At 46.9% G+C, this 17,237-nt stretch overlaps 1 protein-coding gene across 1 annotated transcript in view; it reads left to right on the forward strand.

The window, feature by feature from the left end:
- The window catches only part of LOC126533928 (endoribonuclease Dicer-like), a 65,620-nt gene that overhangs the window by 39,511 nt on the left and 8,872 nt on the right, over positions 1-17,237 (forward strand). Inside the window, exons 15-19 of the mRNA XM_050181150.3 lie at positions 1,569-2,716; positions 7,054-7,224; positions 8,922-9,190; positions 12,700-13,066; positions 15,668-15,906. Of these exons, the coding sequence (XP_050037107.2) occupies positions 1,569-2,716; positions 7,054-7,224; positions 8,922-9,190; positions 12,700-13,066; positions 15,668-15,906 (2,194 nt within the window). The remainder of the gene's footprint in view (positions 1-1,568; positions 2,717-7,053; positions 7,225-8,921; positions 9,191-12,699; positions 13,067-15,667; positions 15,907-17,237) is intronic.

The following is a 17,237-nucleotide window of genomic DNA, read 5'->3' on the forward strand; positions in this document are numbered from 1 at the left end:
CCTGTGCTGTTATTTTCCATGTCGTCCTCATCACTGTCGTTAGGCAACACTTTGGAAGTAGAGGCAACGATGGCAAAAAGTCTAACCTCGTACGACATCTTTTCGCGGTCGCAGCAGCACTGCCTAGCAACTTCTTCGCATCCCAAATGCCATACACCATAGTCAGCGGTAGATCCCTGTCACGTGCCAGTGCCGACTTCTTCATGCCACGTTCGATAGCATGAACAATGTCCAATTTTCCTTTTATACTGAGCACCCGGTGTGTTTTTTATCCTAGCTTCGGCATGACGAGAGTCCTTGCTTGCACGACGCCGAAATTATGTTGATGTGGCTTCACATGCAAATGCTCGGGGCGCTTGGAGGCCATTGTTCCTATCTCTGAGGCTTGTTTTTGTTGTTCTGAGGGGTCGCCCGATGGGGACGATGCATCACCATGATTGCATGACAAAAAGTGGAAACACTATGTGTTAACCGATATGTACGCAATAAGCTGGTATGGTTTATGCAAATACAAACGCGCTATGTTCATTGGCCACCGAGTTGGGGATTTGACTTTACTACTTTTAAAGCGAAACTGCTGTTAAAGCAGGTACGGTTTAACGACGTTTTACTGTAGTACTCAACCAGTGATGCTGTGTATTTTGTTGATACCACAAAGCAATGCAGAGTGCGAGCGGCAGTTTAGCATCCTGAAAAAGGCGAGAACATAGTTCCACTCATTCATGTGTGATTAGATGCTGGGAAACGTCCTCCTCGCAAAATGGCAAAGAAATGGAATTTATTACACCCTAACATTCTTTAAAGAATTTTTGAATACCCGCCATGATTGCTTAAGTGGCTTTGCTGCTGCGGTGCTAAGCACGTGGTCGCGGAATCGAACCCTGGCCAGGGTGGCCGCATTTCGATGGGGGCGAGAAGCAAAAACGCCCGTGTACCGTGTATTGGGTGCATATTAAAGAACCCCAGGTGGTCTAAATCAGTCTGGAGTTACCCACTACGGCATGCCTCATAATCATATCATTGTTTTGGCACGCAAAACCCCAGAATTTAATTTATTTAATTTGGGGGGTGTGCAGTCATGATTTTGGTAGGGCTGCGCATGGTGCCTCTTCTCGCAGCGACTACTCAAGCACTTGTTCTTCTTACTTGTTTCTAACGCATTTCCTCTTCTGATGAAACATGTTTTTGTGACAAAAGATCAGTAGTAATAAATTTTGCTAGGCATTTTTCTCACTCTCTTACTGTATAGCATATTTGTGGGTATACTGTTGGTGCGAGTACAGAATTGAGACAAAATATTGCTTTCAATCAGTTTTTGCTGTATTTGTGAGTTTTCAATCATTTCCTACTATATTGGAAACTGCAATAAAAAAAAAATTGACCACGTGGACACGATTCTTGCAAAACTATTCGACCTTCGAAGGGTTAAATAGGTAGGCTAAGGAAACCATAAGTGCACTGAAATATGGCTGTTTAACTGGTAGATTGTTAAATCTGGGATCGTTTTAATTGAGTTCAACTGTATATGTGTTCTGTATATCATGGTTTGATTGTAATCGATCTCGCAGATGGCGACATGTCTATGATAGACTGGTCCTTTGTTGACATGGTCGCCAATTGGAATGAAGCGGAGCCTGCAAGCAGGACTGAGTTCCAGTTCCAGCCCAGCCTGTATGAAGATGCTGTGGTTGTGCCCCGCTATGCACCCCTTCATTACCACCACAGTACATTCTACGTGAAGAAGATCCGCACCGACCTCACAGTGGATAGCATCGATGGAAAGGGCAGCTTCCGTGACTATCTATCCCTGATTCACCACCTGGACGTCACCGACTCAACGCAGCCGATCCTGGAGGTGGTGTTCACTGAAGTCCGACTCAACCTACTGACGCCACGCTACCGGAACCGCAAGGGCGATGTGTTCATAAAGAAGACTGCCACGAACCGCCGCGCAGAGCTGCGTGTCCCGGAATTTTGCGACGTCCACCCCGTCCCGGCTAGTGTCTGGCGCAAGGCGGTGTGCCTTCCCAGCATTTTGTACCGGTTGAACCAGCTTCTCATCATGGAAGAACTGCGCGCATCAGTCGCCATAGAGACGGGCGTTGGCCTCGGGACATATCAAGGCCCTTGGCCAGACCTGGACTTCCAGAGCGCTGTATCGGAAAGTGCTTCGATCAGCTTTTTGCCTCGTCCCGACGGTGGTGAGGTGGAGTTTGGCAATCTGCTTCGAGGCCACGGTGAAGCGGAGGAGATACGAATGCCCCGCCTGTCGCGGTCATTTGAGTACCAGCCAGAGTTGCGGGGGAACCCGGGCCCGAGCCCTGGCCTCCTTCTGGAAGCAGTGACATCGGCAAAGGCAGCTGATGGCTTTGATCTCGAACGCCTCGAGGTGCTTGGGGACTCATTCCTCAAGTTTGCGGTGACCATTGACCTGTTCTGCGGCTCCACGTCAGCGCAGGAGGGGTTGCTGACACAGACGCGTTCCCGCATCATTTGCAACCGGAACCTGCACCAGCTTGGCTCCAAGATACATGTGGGTTCAATGGTGGCACAGGAGCAATTTGAGCCGCACCGAAACTGGTTGCCACCAGGCTACCGTGTCCCTGAAGGTGCCGAGGACATACTGATGGACGTCAACTTTGTCTTCTGGGCCATCCAAGTAGACACAAAGATTCTGGAGAAGCTGACGTGGGACGAGCTCTACAGCCGCTATAAGGTAAATGCCTCTCGTGCTTTGTTAAGTGGGTGTGAGGCCCTTTCGAAGCGTTGAAGTCGTTTGAATTTTTGAAGTCGCCAAATTCAAATAGTGCTTTTGGATATTCCAAACATCTTGGCTTTCAGGGCAAAGCATTGAGCCCATAAAGTAGGAATGTTGCTCTTGCCTGGGAACCAGCAGACGTTCATCTGTACACACTCAATACTCAGACCTGTGCACATTAGGAGTCTCCAGTACAAGATAGCCTTGCTACAGGTCCTCCTGCCGAGACATTACCAGCTCGTATATCTGCTTGAACATTGCCGAGTACATGTACAGTGCTCACGGAATGAAACGCGTCAATTTAGGGCTAAGTAGTGCGCATACTTTCGTTTAAATTGGCTGCAGTTCGTGTCACATCGACGTAATTATGGCGCGCACGCTTACACCGGAGTCCTCGTCACGTTTGGTGACCAAATTCTTAGCAACATGACATGGTGCTCTCGCGTAGTTTGCACATATGTAGGGTTCTACTAAATGCTCCGTGTCCTATTTCATTCCGTGAGCACTGTACCTATTTGCTTAAAAAGCACCCTGAAACTATTTTGACGATTTTGTAAAAACGTACCATGTCGTTAGGGTGTAGGTCCTTCTGATCATTAAATGACACATTTAAGTGCTGTGGTTCAAGTACTCTATGTAAAGCATGTAATTTATTATAAGGTTTTAGAAATGTGCATTGCTACTGATCAAAGCAGTGCCACTGCCTTGAATTTTCAGCAGACCCCTTCCAGTTGATGTAGCTAGCCCAATTGACGTCAGTTTGGCGAGCTATCCGATTGGCTACCCAGGTTGCGTCATCGATAATTTTTCCAGCTTTATGGCGAACAAATGTTGTTCATAATAGTTGGAATGTTTGGCTAATTTGTTTCTACAGTGTAGACCGCTTATAATGTGAGTCGCGGGAGTTGTGAAAATCTTTGCTATAAGCAGTACTGCGTTATAACCAAAGCATGCTTTTTTCGGCTTTTGCCTACACCAAACGAACCACCCACCTTTCAAACACAATTTATTACATATTTCACTCACACACACATGCAACACAATCGCAACACAGCACAGAAACCAAGTTCTCCTGACAAGTGCGGCATCAGCGGAATAACGCTGTTATTTTCATCTGGAGATCTTTTTCTTAAACAGAACTTCGAACAATTTCGTCCTCTACAAGGCTTAAGCACTGAAGCGCTTTCTCACTCAAACTGCTCTTCGTGCAGTACATCTTCACTTTGCTGAGGTATTCCAAAGCGTCTTGCACGGGACGTCTGGGTCTGGCGTCGGGTCGACATCGTCGTCTGACTCGTCTTCAGTTGCAAGCTCCACGCTACCACGCACCGCTGCGACAATCGCATCATCCGTGCTCGCTTCCTCGCAGACAGGAAGCTCCGACTCACCGGCACCGACGTATTCTTGGAAGGTGTCTGTGGTGGAAACAAACTTGCTTTCAACGAGGCCGGACCACATGTCGTCGGTGTTGACCGTCTCATTGGCAACATTGTTTGTAAAGTGCCCTTACGGTTGCGATGACACCCTGGTCGAGTGGCTGACATTTTGCAGTCGTGTTGGCAGGCAGAAACTTAACTTGACTGCAGTCAACTTTGGCTTGATGTTGTGGGCTGTGCAATTGTCGAGAAGGAGCATGACCTGTCGCTTCTCTGCCAGCATGTCTTCATCGAACTTGCAAAGCCAGCTTGTGAACATGTCTTGCGTCATCCACGCCTTTTTGTTGGATTTGTATGTCACTGGCAGGCACTCATGCTATTTAAAGCAACATGGCCTCGCTGATTTTCCAATGACAAACAGGCGGCGCTTGTTGCTTCCATCCATGTTAGTGCAGAACAACACAGTTATGTGCTCTTTGGAGGCCTTGCGGCTAGAGCAGGCTTCGCCTCTCAGCGCAAGAGTGCGGTTGTGCAGAAGGTTATAAAATATGCCAGCTTCGTCGGCATTGTATACGTCTCTGTCGTATACGTGGACAGCATGGCTTCCAATTTTAAGCGAAGCTAGACTTCGATGGACTTGTCGTTGACATCATCACTTTCACCGCACACCACTTTGCAGCTGATGCCATGGCAATCCTTGAATCGCTGCATCCATCCATTAAGTAGGTTGAAGTCGTCGTGGCCTACAAGAGTACCAAGGGACTTGGCTTTTTGTTGGAGCATGGGGGCCAGTCACTGGTATGCTCTGAGCCCTAACTTCACGGAACCATCTGAAGAGCACTGCGTCCATTTCTTCGTACTTCAACGTGCATATTCTCTTCTGTGACGGGGAAAACGAATCTTGCTGCAGTTGCTGCCGCAATTTGTCCTTGTTCTTGTATATGGTCAACATGGTTGTGTTGCAAACGCCATATTTGGCCGACACCTACGCCTTCTTCAGCTCACTTTCTATGTCCCTTATAACTCATTAATTCGTCTCCAGCGATAAGGCATGCCTCTTTCTCACACTGCTTGAAGACGCTGCCAATGGCATGGTGACAAAAACCTGACAACCCGTGCACAGAGGACAACTACGACACGATGAGATCACAATGTGCACACACTAAATGCAACAAAGAGACCGAAAAGAAAAAAGGGAGTGCGCTATCGCTTCTACCCCGCACTCCACACAGCGCGCACCCTGATTAGACACTGCTATAGTGACAAAAACACTTGCCCTCCTTCCTCTAAAGTCTCCCGCACTTCTCCTCCTTTTTGTTTCGCTTTTCGCTGCTGGTCTCCACGCTCACGCCCACGCTCCCCCTTCCCCGCGTTTGCGCGCCCGACAACGGTGCAGGCCGTGTTCAACGCCTCCGAGAAAAGGCCATGCTCCGTGCACCAATTTCGTGGTCGTGCACTTAAAGGAACTGCTCTATAACCGGTGTTCTGCTTCGCCCGCCTATGCAATAAATGGTCCGCCTATACATTGAGTTCTATGGGAGATATATCGGTGGTCAAAAAACCCACGCTGTAACCGGTCCCGCGCTAAAAGCAGTTACGTTATAAGTGGTCTGTACTGTATAAAAAAAGTCGCAGAAAGAGAATACGCAATGACAATTTATCACTACACTCGCACACTTCTAGCACACAGCAAGTGTCGTCTGCTTGTGTTAAATGTTCTATGTGTTGGTGTGAGCTGCGCAGTGTTGGTCCCAAGCTTTCTTTTCGCAAGCACGATGGATTCCCTTGTTACATTGTGGGCTGTAAATGTAGCGATCGACGACTTGTCAAGGTTTTACATCGAGTTTCACATTAGTATAACTAGAGGGAAATCTGGCACTGGGATCGTTCAACCATCATGGGAATGATGGGAAGTGCAGGCTTCGTGTTGGCGTTCTGCTGTTGACTGACGAACTAGTCTACAAGTATTTTTTTGGCAGTTTTGGTTTTGCTCCCAGTGCAATTGCTATAACCTGCAGTGGGAGAGTGCAACGTAAAGCTCTCTGCCTTTGTTATGTTGCTCGAAGTGGCGATAGCGCGCTGGGCCAGCGACTGGGACGATGTTTGTGTCGCGATGTGGTATCGAAGCCCTGACGGGAAAGTGACGGCATCGTAAACGATAAAAGAACATGTTTTGAGCGTTTGGACCTTGGTTTGTTAAATGTGTTAGGTTGGCGCTGTAGCGTTATGTACTTTATGAAACTTCAGAATAGGAAAAAGAAGGCACTACTAATACAAGACATATACGGTTGTACTTCTAGTGGCTTGAAAATCAAATTTTATTGAGGGCTTCATTATGCATTGCTCGTTTATGTGCTCATTGAAATGCGTGTTTTAGGACTTTGAGAACACAAACTGACTTGTGGTAGGAATGGTTGCTGCTTCCTGGCTGTAGTCTAGTGTCGCAAAATGGGTACATGCAAAGCCACGCCGTAACACTTCGGAAGTGGTACGTCAATATAAAATATGATGAAGCATACCCGTAGGAGGCCACTAGCGTCCTAGCTAGCACTGCAGCAGATGTGCTTAAAAGTACCTGAATAACAAACCATAGTAACAAACCATAGTAAACCACGCTATGTTTTATCTAACCATGCAATGTTTTTAGCTGTACCCTGTGTGTCTATAAAATTTGTCTCAACCTTTTCAGGGACCCTTTGATGACTTGCTATCGTGCTCAGACCTGTTTTGCTTTATTCCGCTTAGAATTCAACTTTCCTACAACTCGAACATCTGATGATTCAAAACCACTGGTCCCCCAGAGTTAGTTTAATGCGAGTTGACCGTGCGGTGGCAGCACTTGTGCAGTCAGTTCGTATAAAACCGTGATCACTTTAGGCACTTCACTTTTTTTTAGTATTGGTGTTCCTGTGTGTGCAGCAATACAGAACTGAAAAAGAGCAGCCGGGGTATGTTCCCCCACCCCGCAACACATCTGGGCCTGTTCCGATCCGTCAGTCTTCACAACTGTCCGACAAGAGCGTTGCCGATTCGGTGGAGGCTATCATTGGTGCCTACCTTCTCGTTACCGGGCCCATCGGTGCCCTCAGGGTAAGCAGTGCATGCATTTTCAGCTGCGCCGTACCGCTGCAGCTAAGGCATTGCAGCTCAGTGTGACTGTCCTTGAACTAGCACTGAACTTCAACTAGAATGTTTACTAAACACAAAAAGAAAGCAAGCTCCATCCAGGTATGCAAAAAGCATGGGATTTTTCACACAGGCCGTGCAGGAAAAACAAATATCAGTTTGCTCACTTATGCAGCTTTCACATGCATTTTTGCGCAGAGCCATTGCACCTTCCTGGACACTGCCAATAGTGGTACGCTGATGCAGATGTCACACTCTTCCTCTAGCAGTGCACTTGAGAGATTTCTCTGTAGATCTGCATAGTGAACTTATGCAAAACACGCTTTTCTTTCTTGTTTCTTATTTCTTCGCACAGGCCATGAAACGCTTGCCAAAGCTGAGCACTAACCAGCCCATTACTGCATATTATTAACGTGTCTGTCTATGGGGTATGTTATAACACTCGCTAATTTACGGATGTACGGATGTAATTTACGGATGTAATGTGCCACATTAGCCCAGTGGCTATGGCATTGTACAGCTGAGCATGAAGTCGCAGGTTCAATACCGGCCTCGGCGGTCACGTTCCTATAACGCTGGAATGCAACATTGCTCGTGCACCATGCATTGCATTGCACGTAAAGAACCCCAGGTGGTGAGAATTAGTCCCGCACTACCGCACACCTCATAATCAAATTGTGGTTCTTGCACGAAAAACTTCAGCATTCTAATTTTTTGTTGGCAATATGCAGACAATGCTTCCACGTACGCATTCTTTCGCAAAGTATTATCTTGCTGCATGAAGCAAGGAGCCCACATTCTTGCATAAAAGAGACGGCTGGCTCTCTCCTACTGATTTTGAGGCCCACTCTATTATTCCGCAGTCTGCAACGTTGCAGGCCCACGCAACAGTCCATAGATATCAGTCATGGGGTGATCATTCATAATCATGAGTTACTCCCAAGCAAAAGCTCATGCACATGTGCACACCTGTTCGATCTTCTAGTGAATGGAGTAGTGACTGTTGTTAATATGTCTTGCCAGTGCTGTCATCACAGCTTCGTCGCTTTCGGCACATTAGTCGTATGCCAATCTTAAAGGGTTACTAGAGGTCCATTCGATTTATCCTGCACTTCATGAACTTGTTCACACCAGTACATGCTTGTGCGGAACTGGCATGACACCTCTTGCATGAACGGTGCACTGTCTTTCTGACGAGTGCAGTGAATGCTGTGAACTTATCCTGCATGAAGTCTGCACTGAGTGAAACGAAAGGCGACGTGCAGATGCTGCCACATTGAATTTATGAAACAAATGGCGAAGTGGAGCAGCTTGCGAACTAGTTCAGAAAGTGCAGGGGAATAGAATGGGCATTTCAAGATCACCCTGGCAAGAAGAAAAAATGAAAGGAGCAATATGCAGGGTACCGCTCCCCAACTGAGCAGGAACATTGTGTGTAGGAAGAAGGAGAAATGGGGAAAATAAATGTGCTCTCTCGATATCTCCATTCTTGAAGATATTGAGATATCTTGGAGATATATCTTGGAGATATGGTGCAAGTGCTTTTCAAAAGTTTCTGTGGAAATATATTCATTGAGAGGCATTTCATACACTCCAATGTGTTAATCAGATTTGAGGAAAGTGTGTTTTGGGGCCCTTTAAGCTTGAGTGCTTGGTCGCAGGTGATGAAGTGGATGGGCCTAAAGCTAAAGCAGTGCAATCTGGATGCGCAAGGCGCCAAGGACGAAGGCACAGCGGTGCCATTCATGGGATTCCCAGCACCACGGACGTCATTGCTGCGCTACACGGACGACCCCGAGGGTCGCCTGGCAAGTCAGAGCAGTCCGTGGCACGGACGTCTCTGCCTTGTGGAACAGACGCTGGGCTACACCTTCCGCGACCGGTCCTACCTGCTGCAAGCCTGCACGCACGCCTCCTTCTACCAAAACCGGTAACGTACATTACCATGAACCCATGGTCAAGATGGAGTCGCTGACTGATAATAGGTTGTCGTAGGAAGCTCGCCATCAATATGTCATACCTGCAAACCTCTTTGGCAATCAAGAGTAAGATCCACAGGCTACACTGATGGCTGCATGGTTATGGAGTTCGGGAGTGCGTTGAGCCCCTCTCATATCAGAAAGATCAGCTATTAATTATTTACCAAGAGCAACTTAAAATGGCACATTTTGCACATGCACGCTGTGTGCCTTCTGCTGGCTTGGCTTGGCTGTAGCCAGGATGCCGATGTACCGATTCTGTGCAATCACACCAATTGCGCGGTTGCATAACAACAACAGTGCAGTCTACATGTATGTAACTTGTTGTTCCTGTGTCATGTATCGACATGGCAAGCCACTGCTGGGCCATCAAAATCCACAGGAGGCCTTTAGTTGGCCTATCGGATCCATCACGCACTTACGCTTCTTTCACATAGACCTGATCATGATTTGTCTTTCTTTTTTTTTCCCCTATATTATTGCTTATGCTTGTAACAAATATTAGATATAACAAAGGTGTTTTCTTATTTTTGTGTTCGATGCAACTTTGTTATAACAGGGTTCGACTGTTTGGGCTCGAAGCTGCCATCCTGGCCATCAAAGTAGACTAGGCTTAAAAGCCAGTACTGTCACATACCGTAAAAACCGGACTATAGGTCGGACCGGAATATAGGTCGATCCCCCAACTAACGAATCCTAAAAATGAAAAAAAAATCTTTTTCAGTGGCAAAAGTACCGAAAGACATGACACCCTTACCTATAAACAAATGCGACTCAGCGGGTTGCACAATGGTGACAGTATTTATTTAAATGCTGCTCGCATGTGCACCTGGCCATGTTTTTAGCGGTATCGCGCGACCATCGACCCGCGTGCTTGTCAACACCGTATTAATGGCGATGAGCAGCGAAACAAACGAGATACGTGCATGTGTACACATGCCCTTACTTTCGCTATTTCGCCGCTCCGTGCCGTGATGATAAAAGGTGCTGACAACTACGCGGGTCGACGGTCGCGCGATACTGTTAAATTCGTCGGGTGTACAGTACACAGAAGGGCACGAAGTCCGCAAGCGCTACTCCGAATCAGAGCAACACGTTTGAACAGAGTCGGATGACGAGTGCTTCTCGCTGTCCAGTCCATAGACGCGTGCGATCTCTACCGCTTTCAAACGAATGCATTCGACAACAGGCAGCGATCTTACACGCAGCTCTCGGACGGACTCCGCAACCTTGCCTTCCAGTTCTGCAGTCCGCTGCGATCCGGCCACGAAACGACGTCTTCTTTTGGTTGCTGCAAGTTGTAATACGTTGCTTTTACCTCCGCCACTACTGAATGCTATTTTCGGATACTCCAAGTTCGCGCTGTGCTGCCAGGTTGCCGTGGGCTTCCGCGTACTCAATCGCCTTTTTCTTGAAGGCGACGGTGAATTGACGTCGGCTTCCGCTCATTTTGAAACAAAATGAAAATGCAGCCTTTAATTAATATAACTTTGCGACAGTGGAAACGCAAAATGCCGGTGCCACAATGTCGCCACGCCATAGAATAAAGAACCAACGCCGCGCTGCTGATGATGGCGATGGCGAAGGCGGCTGTTTACTTCATCCGCCCATTGTTGCAAGACTTCCGTAGTTTTTCCGCCAATGTCCGGTATATAAGTCGAGGGTCGACTTTTCGCAATGGTATTTTGAAAAAAAGTTAGACCTATATTCCGGTTTTTACGGTATATGCGAAGTCGTATAAAAACTCCGCCACACGATTCTTTCATGTGAAAGGGTGACACCTGACGACTATGATCATTGGAAAACATACATAAATTTGACATCATACTAAAGTTGGTCGTGAGAAGCCGGATATTATGTCAACATTATTGTAATGTTGTGACACAGCACAAAATTTGTGGGTGTCATGTAGCAATAAACTTAGTCACAATGATGATGTGCATTAAAGAAAATAAAGGAGGGGCCTGTGTTTCTTCTGGCTGTGCTAGCGTGTGTGACAGCCACAGTGATCACAGGAATGAAACAAGCCAATGTATGATCACATCATGGTGTATCCACCTTCTGGGTATCAAAATAAAAACTGGTTCATCAAACAATTTACGCAGAAACTCCTGTGGTAATTATCTAAGTATGCGCAAGCGTTGGGCCACTTGCTCATCTCCACACAGCCAGGTGTCATTATCAGTGTTATGGAACTTGATCCGACCAGTATAGACCCTTATCAACCCTCATCGGTTGTTTGCTTATCATGTTTGATTGCGAACATGATAATACGAATTAAGGTAGAGTTCATTACGGCACTCGAACCCACGGCCATTGGTGTTAAAATGAAGTGAATTAGCCACAGTTCATTAAGGTAGTGTTAATTGAGGCACTTGTACCGTCTACCTTTGGTGGGAGTTGAAGCTACGGCCTTTGGTGTTAGGGTTAACCACCACTCCATCTGCTGAGGGGGGCATGCAGTATTCTTTGTGGCGTCAGGCATAGCCACATTGTTCCCAATGACGCTGGGTATTGCACGCTTGTATTTCTCGTGCTTTTTCTGCGTTGCAGCCTTCTTCGGAATATCGTTGTCGGGTGGCAGCGGCACGGCGTCTTTCTTCTTGTTGGTAGTGCTCGCGAGCGTCTTGCTGTAGTTCCCCACTCTGCGGAGAGTCGTTGAGTTGTTTCAGGCATTTTCTGTATTGACACTGATACTCTGCATTTTCATTCTTCTTCAGTAAGCCGCTTCAGTCATCTTGGCGCCATTAGAGTAAATGCGACAAGCACCGCAGCGACACAAACTGCTGCGGCACGGCACTTGCTTATGTCCATGCAGTCCATTGTCATTATGAGCCTTATCGAACATGGTCCAACCATTGTACATTATGCGATGCTTCATTGGTGGTCTGGACGCTTGTTTAGAGCTTGTTCTTTATTCAAATGTATGCTGTTCTGTGTGTTGTATGGTTGATTTAAATTAATTTGCCTGCTTACGGGGGTATGAGCCATTGTGTTAGTCTTACGTGATGGACAGGTTTCTGTGTTGGGTAGGCATAGAAATGCTTACACATTTAAAATAGTATTAGCAGGCAATTTAGTAGATTAGTCAGCAGTTTTCTAATGTTTACCAGTATTTTTCTAGTGTTTAGAGGGCCCGGATCTTCATTAATCCAGAAAATGAAACTTGGCGGTGCATCCATCCTAAGGAGATGATTGGTGACATTAATGCAATTAGCAGTCTGCCTTATGATAAGTTTGCAATAGGTGATGATATGATTTATATGTTATAATGATTATTATGAAAAGCGTCATATATCCAGTGACCCAAATTAGCATGAAAGGAAAGCGGTTTGACATATAGATAATGGAAAGTATACGAAGCGTTCACATTAAAAGATGTGCCGGAATTGTCCTGTCCCTGCCCTTTTCATGCTGGTGGCCAAAATTGGAGCACGCCCTCCCCTTCCCACGCACGCAGGCTGACAGACTGCTACCAGCGGCTGGAGTTTCTGGGTGACGCGGTGATCGACTACCTGGTGACCCGGTACCTGTACGAAGGCCCGCACAAGTTCAACCCGGGCCAGCTCACCGACCTGCGCTCTTCGCTGGTCAACAACACCTTCTTCGCGGCCCTCGTCGTGCGTCATGGCCTCCATCGGTGCCTCCTCCACTGCAACCCGGGTCTGTTCAACGCTGTGGCCCGCTTTGTGCAGCACCAAGAACGCTCCAGCGAGGACGAGTTGGGCACCTCGTCTGAGGATGAGGACGCCATGGCTGAGATCCTGGATCTGAACGCCCAAAGGGACAAGGTCTCGGACAACCCCACTTACTGGAAGGTGCTCCAGGTGGGTGGTGAATGCAGACAATGTTGGACTGGTTATGAGCAGTCTTTTGGCACATTGGCAAGTGTATGTTCGAGCACGCCTGTTTGAGCATGCAGTGCAAGTGAGCCCAGCCATAGCTATACAGGGCTATCATCCCAGCTGTGTGGTGGCCTGCACACCCTATTTTGAAGGTAATCTACAGGAGGTACAAAGCCTAGATGTCCCTGGCTTTGTGTGCACTGTCTTCTGATGCATTTAGTGCTAAGGGTCGTGTAATCACTAGTTTCGGAATTGCATTGAAGCGAGAAGCAGACAAAGCATTAGTTCCCCTCTGCCTGTTACTTTGTATAGCGTCTTCCCTCTATGGGAGACACTATCAGTCATGGCAGCGGAGTTGATGGGAAAGTTTTGCAGGCTTTGCCTTGTGCTGCCGATGTGAAGATATTGTTATATCGTCGGCATGGCATGATACCATCTCTTTGGTTGGCAACTCAAATTCAACGTAATTAAATTTTTTTCTCATAGAAATTTTTTCTTTACGATTTCCCAATGATTAGGAAAATTCTACAGCCCCTTTCGTGTAAGAAAACTTTGTTGGTGTATGTACTTATTGATGCAGAAGCGTCAAGTGTCCCTTTGAGCAAAAAAATTGCACCCAACTTCCCATTGGCTGCAATGCCACGAAACGAGTGCGCCTTGCGCGCTCTTAACGCTGGCTCGCGCTCGCTGGCTCAGGCAGCACATACCGCTATGAAGTCTGAAGCATCTACTGAGTCGGCGGTTGCAACCTTGACAGTAGCAAAACGTCGGTGGCATGCGGTGTTAGCGCGGCAGGCTGCTGCTGCTTGCTGGCTCAGGTAGCATGTACCGCTATGGAGTGTGAAGCATCCACATCGTCAGCAGCCGCAACCGTGGCAGTCCTTGCTAGTACACCACAGACAAGCAGAAGAACTCAGCAAAACGAGCGAAGAGGCAGGCAGCAAAATCCACCATTGTCGTCAACTCTTCTAGTACACGGGGGAAGGCGGAGGGGGGGGAGGTGATCGGAACGAGCATTAACGCAAGCAGTGCTCGCAGCACAAACCAGAGGGACTGTATGCAGCATTCCATGCGGTGGTTTCTTGGTGCCCATGCTATGAACTTGCCCATCACTGGGCCAATCCAAACTCGAAGGACCACTCAGTGGTGTTCAGTTGGACATTAATGCTTTCACATTCGTAACTCGTAAGAAGTGCTTAGGTGTCCTCGGATTATTTTGTATACAAGGCCAAATTTCATTTAATGAAGCTGAGTGGCTATTTCAACAACATTATATTGACGTTTAATTGTATATATTAGATTTAAAGGAAAGATGAGCATTGACATGTCTGAATGATAATACAGGTTTAGCCTATGTGGCTGTTATTTTTTTTTGTGTGTGTGTATTCATGCGCAAGCACAGCCTTTCTTAGTCTTTCATATACCATATTTACTCGAATTTAATGTGCACTTTTTTTTTCATCAAATGGGTCGAAAAATTGCGGGTGCGTTAGAATCAGACACGACCCTAAATCTGCTTTACCATATCACTGAAGGACTAATGCGCCAAACAGACGACACAAGAAGAGATACGGACAAGCGCTCATCCGTGTTTCTTCTTCGGTTTGCCTTCGGTTTGCCGATAACATTGTTCTATTCGGCAACAATGCAGACGAGTTACAACAAATGATTGAGGACCTTAACAGAGAAAATGTAAGAGTGGGGTTGAAGATTAACATGCAGAAAACAAAGATAATGGTCAATAGCCTGGCAAGGGAACAAGAGTTCAGGATCGCCAGTCAGCCTCTAGAGTATGCGAAGGAATACGTTTACCTAGGAAAATTACGCACAGGGAACCCTGATCATGGTAAGGAAATTTAAAGAAGAAAATTGGATTGGAGTGCATACGTCAGACATACTCAGATCCTTACTGGAAGCTTACCATTATCACTAAATAGAAAGGTGTACAATCAGTGAATTCTACCGGTGCTAACATATAGGGCAGAAACTTGGAGACTGACAAAGAAGCTCGAAAACAAGTTAAGGACTGCACTTAGACTGATGGAACGAAAAATGATAGACATAACATTAAGAGACAGAAAGAGAGCAGTGTGGATAAGAGAGCAAACGGGCGTAGCCGATATTTTAATCGACAGTAAAAGAAAGAAATGGAGCTGGGCAAGTCGTGTAGCGCGTAGGTTAGATAATCGGTCGACCATTAGGGTTACAGAGTTGGTGCCAAGAGAAGGGAAACGTAGTCGAGGATGGAAAAGACTAGGTGGGGTGATGAAATTAAGAAATTCGTAGGCGCAAATTGAAATCGGTTGGCGCAGCACAGGGTAATTGGAGATCGGAGGGAGAGGCCTTTGTCCTGCAATGGACTTAAAATAGGTTGCTGATGATGATTTCGTTCTATCCCATTTCATTATAACAAGGTTTGAATGTAGTACAGGCTGGAAATCCAAATACAGGGCTGCGTGTCCATACTGCGTAAATGTGCAGTTTTTGCGGATCGTAAGCTTTTTTTTAATGCCGATTGTACCAACCAGCCCAGTCATACATGCTGTCTAACTGACCAGCCTGTCGATATCTGTGTGGGCGCAGCGCTTCTACTACCATGAGGAGGAGTGCCTGGAGCCCGAAGAGGTCGAGGTGCCCAAGGCCCTGGGCGACCTGTTTGAGAGCCTAATGGGGGCCGTGTTCCTAGACTGTGGCATGTCGCTGGACACGGTGTGGCGCATCCTGTACCGGCTCTTCGGTCGAGAGATCGAGTCCTTCAGTGAGCGGGTGCCCCTGCCCCCAATACGCACGCTGCTCGAGAAATTTCCGGACGCCCGCTTCAGGTGAGCAAATGGCAATAAGCAAAACATACCTGCCAACTCTCCCAAATTTTGGAGCACAGTTCTTAGGCTCCCATTCCTGCATTGAGCGTTGGCGTCCCTCAGCGTAACTGAATGAACAAGCACAGCGAAGAATAAAAGGGCCAGTGTGGAGCGCAGCGGGGAATGAAAGACGACGATAGTGAAGAAAGCGGAGGAGGAGGGTGCAGCGGAACCATGAGGCAAAAAAACTAGAGGAGGGTATGGCAAAAACGTGAGAGAAAAGCGAAGTGCTTTGCAAGACCGGCTCTGCGGTGACGACCGCTATGAGATGGCGCCAGAGTATCGTGCTGTCATCTCTTCATTGATGATGCCAGCAATAAGGCATGCGGCAAGCATGTCCGCCGATGCCATATATGGAAACAAAGCGCTGCATAAGCAGAGGTCTGTCTGCGGTGGCTGCTGTGAATCGCACGCACATGTCACGTATTTGCTGCCTCTCACGATGCCACACTTGGCTCCATTTGCAATGTGTCACACGACACAGATTGTCCAAACTAGCCACACTGTTCACAGTGTTCTCTTCCTAATATAAATTGTGTACCTATATAATCATAATACAAAATATTGACATGCAAAATGAAAACATGTATAGAGCTGCGCTCAAATTTCACATTAGGGAGTATCATAATTGTCAGTTTTTGTGTTTTTTTTTCCATAAGATTTACAAATTTGAGCTCATTTTGCGACTTCACAAATGTTGCGTCAAGTGTTATGAAAAATAAAGTTTGGAAAGATGAGGTTGCAGTATTGGAATAAAATACGGACTAAAATAAAACTGATGGTACCAGCACTGCCCTCTCTGCAGCAGCCCAAGACATCATACGCCGCCAAAAGGGTAGTTGCTTCGAGCAACTTTATTCGTACGAGTTCCTGAAGCAGGCCAAATCGGCAACACGAATGTGACTGAAACAGTCACTGTAGTCGAAACACCGTGTGTTACTTGTCAGTCTCTGCTGTTTCTTATGTCTTCTTTTGCATGTTCATCTCTGAAGGTCACTGCAATTACTGAAAACAGTTCTTGTGTGTATGACCTAGAACACAATGCCAATGCATAAGTGATTGTCTGCAAATGTTCTCTGAGGCATGCTGAGCGCTTCAGGATTTCTGCTTTTCGTTCTCACTTTCAGAAAGCATCTCGCTTTATATTCAAAACCATGTTTCCTGTGCAACGAGGTCTGTTTTTATTTTTCCCGATTTCGCAGTTCAAACTGCAGCAAACTCAGCCACTATGCTACTAAACTGTGTGGGAAAGCCAGCCTCTTGATGGCAGGCAGGGAGGCATGGGATTGTGA

The sequence above is a fragment of the Dermacentor andersoni genome, chromosome 7 (assembly GCF_023375885.2).
Source record: "Dermacentor andersoni chromosome 7, qqDerAnde1_hic_scaffold, whole genome shotgun sequence".
In the NCBI taxonomy this organism is placed as follows: Eukaryota; Metazoa; Arthropoda; class Arachnida; order Ixodida; family Ixodidae; genus Dermacentor; species Dermacentor andersoni.